This window comes from Chaetura pelagica, unplaced genomic scaffold, assembly GCF_000747805.2.
Source record: "Chaetura pelagica isolate M959 unplaced genomic scaffold, ChaPel_1.0 scaffold379, whole genome shotgun sequence".
In the NCBI taxonomy this organism is placed as follows: Eukaryota; Metazoa; Chordata; class Aves; order Apodiformes; family Apodidae; genus Chaetura; species Chaetura pelagica.
Genome location: NW_009954412.1, coordinates 389,905 through 395,242, shown reverse-complemented (window position 1 = coordinate 395,242; position 5,338 = coordinate 389,905). Strand labels below are relative to the sequence as shown.

At 56.5% G+C, this 5,338-nt stretch overlaps 1 protein-coding gene across 1 annotated transcript in view; it reads right to left on the bottom strand.

The window, feature by feature from the left end:
- Positions 1-5,084, bottom strand: part of NDRG4 (NDRG family member 4) — a 14,133-nt gene extending 9,049 nt beyond the window's left edge. The window contains exons 1-2 of the mRNA XM_010004379.1: positions 4,983-5,084; positions 4,447-4,491 (exon numbers count right to left, since the gene is read on the bottom strand). Of these exons, the coding sequence (XP_010002681.1) occupies positions 4,447-4,491; positions 4,983-5,057 (120 nt within the window). The 5' untranslated portion in view covers positions 5,058-5,084. The remainder of the gene's footprint in view (positions 1-4,446; positions 4,492-4,982) is intronic.
- Between the last annotated feature and the right edge of the window lie 254 nt (positions 5,085-5,338).

Sequence of the window (5,338 nt, the reverse complement as noted above, 5' to 3'; positions counted from 1 at the left end):
CGCAGCCATTGGCTGCCGCGGGTGTTATTCATGCTCCAATTGGCCCCAAAACCCTGTTTGTGAAGGAAACGCCTGGCACCGAGCGGCACCTTCTCCATCTTCCCTCCTTCGGCAGGGCCAGCAGGGGGGGCAAGGGCAGGGGCGCACCCGGACCCCTGGCAGGACACCCGGCACCCACCCGGCAGAGCTCAGCACACACATCATACACGTGTGCATACACACATCACACACAAATACACAAACATCACACACAACTACACAAACATCACACACGTCACATGCACGTATCACACACACCATGTACACGCACACATCACGCACGTGTGTGGCTCCTGCCACATTCTCCAGCCTGCAGCCACCCAGACCAAGGCCCTGCAGCAATGCACATGTACCAGGCAGCTCACACAACCCCATAAACAGACATGGGTACATGCTAAGCATACAGGAGGATGTAACACGTGCTCCCCATATGAGCGTGTCTATGCACATATGTGCACAGGGACACGTACCAACACAGATACACAAGGACCAGGCAAAACCATGTCCCCCCACATATCTGTGCATGTAATCTTTGGAAAAATAAATACAGTGACCCAGGCTGAATCACATGCACCCCACAGAACACTTGCACGTACCCCCAGGGCTTGCCCTGTGTGTCTGCATGGGTACATGTTACTGTGCATTGTTTGTGCATTGCTACGTGCTTATAGAGCACAATTGCTGCATCCTTCTCCCATGTGCTTAGCATGTGTGCCATGGTCATCCCTCATGCTCATGGATGCACAACAACCTGCACACACAAGAAACCTGTGCACATATACACGAGGAGGCACACCCATGTACACACATGAGCACTGCCCGGATACCTGTTGCTACCTTTCCCAGCAGCACAGCCATCCCTCCTGCTGCGGGATGCTGCCATGCAGGGATGTGTGAGATTTAGGCCCAACCTGGAGGTCACTGGTGGCACGTAACTGAGGCAGGAGGAAAGACAAGCCCAGTAGCACCAAGAGGCCAGAGCCTGTCCTCAGCCAACACGTGCTGTGCATGCATACACACAGGTGTATTCCCATGCTCATAGGTTTCTGCCCTGATTCAAGTGAGGTTTCACAAGAGCATCTCAACCACTGATGGCTACAACTTGCTTGCCCTGTGTGTCTGCATGGGTACATGTTACTGTGCATTGTTTGTGCATTGCTACGTGCTTATAGAGCACAATTGCTGCATCCTTCTCCCATGTGCTTAGCATGTGTGCCATGGTCATCCCTCATGCTCATGGATGCACAACAACCTGCACACACAAGAAACCTGTGCACATATACACGAGGAGGCACACCCATGTACACACATGAGCACTGCCCGGATACCTGTTGCTACCTTTCCCAGCAGCACAGCCATCCCTCCTGCTGCGGGATGCTGCCATGCAGGGATGTGTGAGATTTAGGCCCAACCTGGAGGTCACTGGTGGCACGTAACTGAGGCAGGAGGAAAGACAAGCCCAGTAGCACCAAGAGGCCAGAGCCTGTCCTCAGCCAACACGTGCTGTGCATGCATACACACAGGTGTATTCCCATGCTCATAGGTTTCTGCCCTGATTCAAGTGAGGTTTCACAAGAGCATCTCAACCACTGATGGCTACAACTCCTAGGCCCCCAGCAGACTCTGCCATACCCCCCACTCTGCCTGTCCGTGCCCAGCCCAGCACCGCTGCCCAGCTGGCACCTAAGCTGCAGCAGCATGAAGCTGGGCAATCACAGATGGGAACAAGGGTCCCACAATCCCCCCAGCACCTGCCTGAAGAGGCTGGAGAGCCATGCGCCAGTGCAGGACCACAGCAGCACCTTGTGGGGACCCTCCCACACCCCTGCCCTCCACAGGGTTGCTCCAGCTGGAGCCTGTCCTCCCGTTGCATCAGCTCCACAGCTTGCTGCCACACTGCCCTGGCATGTGCCACAGCTATGGGCAGAGGGGATCCAGCTGCCACCACCATCACACGCCCGGGCTGCCCAGCATGGCAAAGCCCCATGTCTTTAGCGTCACACAGCAGGCTTGTTCCTGTGGAGTCTCTGATGTCTAATAACAAGGCTGAGCCACTTTTCCCTGGGGAAAGCCCCTTCCCTGACCTGGACAAATGGTCACCCAGAGCTGGTGAAGAGCCCCTGGAAGTTCCCAGGTTCCTGGCACAGGTCCAAAGCCATTTGTGGACCCAGGTGCCATTTTTGTTTTCTTCAGTCCTGTTGCCTGCAGAACCAAAGAGCACAAGCAGCCATGGCCTCCAGGGAAAAGAGATGCAGAAGGTCATGAGCAGGCAAAAAAAGACAAAAGGTGGAAAAATAGAGGGGAGAAGGGGTGTAAAAGTCAAGATGAAATAAGGCATGAATGCAAAAGGGCAGCAGGGATGGAGGGGAAAATGAGCAAGGCTGACTCTGCTTGAATTGCATTGAATGGCACCACCATCAGCTACGAATCCATCTGCCTGGCGGGTGGCCCAGACATCCAGCAGGGCCAGGAGGCTCAGGCCCCATGGCAGAGGCACCTGCCCCTCTGCACTCCCTCACCCTGGCCTATGCTAGCAGCCCCAAGGGCTTTACTTTGCCTGGAGGTGGCAGTGGGGGTCCTCACTCCCCTCGCTGCCCCAGCTGGGCCAGAGTGGCTCAGTCAGGTAGCAGTGAGGGGCTCTGGGGGAGAGCTGAGGGATGGCAAAGAGCTAGGCTGGGGGCTGGGTTGAATCACTCCAAGGAAGTGAACTGTAAAAGGAGGTAAGAACCCCCAAGGAGAGGCAAGCAACCCCACCCTCTGCCGAGAACCAGCTGGGGTGGAAGAAAGGAGGTGGGTCACTCCAGCATGGTCTGGGAAACTCATCCCATCCTCGCCCTGAGGCTCTTGGAGGGGAACCAAGAGGGTGCAGGGCCTGGCTTGGGAAAAACCACTTTGATCCTTGCCTAGTTCATTTTTTAGGTACACAGGGCATGCAAGCTCATGGCTGTGGCATTTGCCATCTGGACCAGCTCTAGCTGGGCACCACCAGGGGTACAGCTCAGTGTCACCATGGGCCAAGCCCTGAAATACTGGCATACAGAGACTGTCCTAGGAGAGTCATTGCTCTGGAACATCCTCCACATGCCAGCTGCACCCTGCCCCAGCACAGCTGAGCAAGAGCAGTAATGGTGCCTCTGGTGCTGCTGAGCACTCCAGGCAGCCCTGTACTGCCACCTCCTCACCCACACTTTGGTCACACCAGGAGTTTTTGGTGCCTCTCCAGTGGTCAACTAGAACCCTAAGCGAGCAGATCAAGGAACAGCTCAGACCCACACACCCTGCTGCTCCCCACCCCAGCACCTTATCAGCTTTGGAAAGATGACATTTCTTTTCCACCACAGCAATTTTGAATAATTTTGTGGCCTCCAAGAGAACCACCAAAAATCTCCTACAGTGGAAACCACAGCAGCCACCACCCAGCATCCTGATGAAAGCCTTTGCTCCCCACCCAGCTGCACCCTGCCCAGGTGATGAAGAGCAAGTGAGCCAGCCTTAAAATGCCTGGGCACCACTGGGTCTGCCAAACTGGGGACCTGGACTCCCCTGCCCTCTCCTTCAGGATGAATGAAATCCAGAATTATTTTATCCTTTCAGGTGCTTCTGTTTCAGTGCTGGATCTGGCAAGGCTCAACAAGTACTACCTGAGCCCAACCTCCTGGCAGCCCCAGCAACGTACAATCTGAAGTGGGTGTCTGGTGTTCCCTGGTAGGGGGATACTTTGGGGAACGGGACAGGGAGCAAGCTAGGGTCTGGCAGCCCCACCACCCTCCCTGCCTATCTACCAGCACCCTGGTTTCTGCATGGAGCCCAGAATAGGCTGAGCTCAGGCAGAAGTCTGAGGGTGGTGGAGACTAATACGTGAGCCGGGCAGGAGCTGAGCTCCCATGAGCCCCGAGGTGACGTCCTGGGGCTCCTCTAGGGAGATGAAACGGAGGTAAAAGGCAGGCAGGTGCCAGCCAGAGGAGTGGAGGGGCCCTGCTCTCCACAAGAGGTAGGGATGTGAGGGGCAGTGTTCCAGCCTTCCACAAAAGAAAGAGGCTTTCAAATGTCCTAGTGTAAGCAGGGAGCTGGCAGTGCTGGGAAATCATTGCCATGGCAATGGCAGAGGGGCTGGGAAGCAGCTCGGCCCTCCTGAGAAGAAATTGCCTGCTTTAAAGAGGTTTTGTTCCTGGCCTGTCACAAAGTGCCAGGAGCCACACCGAAGTGCCAGCACGAAGCAGGACTGGCAGGGACCACTGTCCCCTCCTGCTGGGGACCACAGGGGATGTGCAGCCCATGCACAGACACCACCCAGGCACAGCACCCCATGGACGGGGAGATAGCAACAGTCCCCTCAGTACCCACAGGCCGCCCCAGTGCACACTGCAGCCCCAGGCAGGACCCAGGGCACCCCAGAGCCCGTCCTACCTTCCAGTCTGAGTCCACAGTGAAGAGGAAGATATCGGAGTTCTCCTGGGGAGAGAAGGATCCATCAGAGACCAAGACACCCCACCAGCCCTCGCTTCACAGCACCCTCCTCAAACTCAGCTCCAGCAGTACCTGTTCCTGGGCAGTGCTGGCTTTAGGGGACACGAGGCCCACACATGTGCAGGCAGACACGTGCATTAGCAACACCTTCGCACACATACATCGTCACACCAAGCCAGAACCTGTAACCACCCATACATGTGCATTGACATCAGTGTGTTTGCACACACACCTGCACACTCCTGTGCGCTGAGGGGAGGGGGCTGGACTAAGTTACCTCCAAGTTCCCTTCCATCCCCATAACATTCTATGGTTCCATGATTCTACATGTATGCACACACGTGTACGCAAAACCAGCACACATGTACAGACACATGCACTGAATACCAACACAAGGCTGCACATGCATGTCCCTAGTCCCAGCCCCCCCAGTTTCCCCCCCCCTGGACCCAGCACCAGATGCTCCCCTCACCCACCAGCTCGGCCTCCTGGCCCCGCAGAAGTGGCTTCTCCTCAGTGAAGCGCAGCTCATGCAGCCCAGCCATGGTCATCTCCTGCAGCAGCAGCCCTGACCAGGGCCAGGGCAATGTCAGGAACTGCTGCAGCACCCCTCGTCCAGCGTCCCCGAGCCTCCTGGGTCTCTCTGCCCACAGGGACAGGACCCAGATCAGCTTTTCCCATCTGCCAGGGGCACTTGGTGCTTCAGCTCCTCTGGGGGCTGCTGCCGGCCCAGCAGGCACGGGGCAGGCACTGTGTGGAGTAGCTCAGCTCCCAGCTCCCACCCAGGTCCAGTTCTCCCATTTAAGGACAGACTTGTTTCCAGAGCACAATC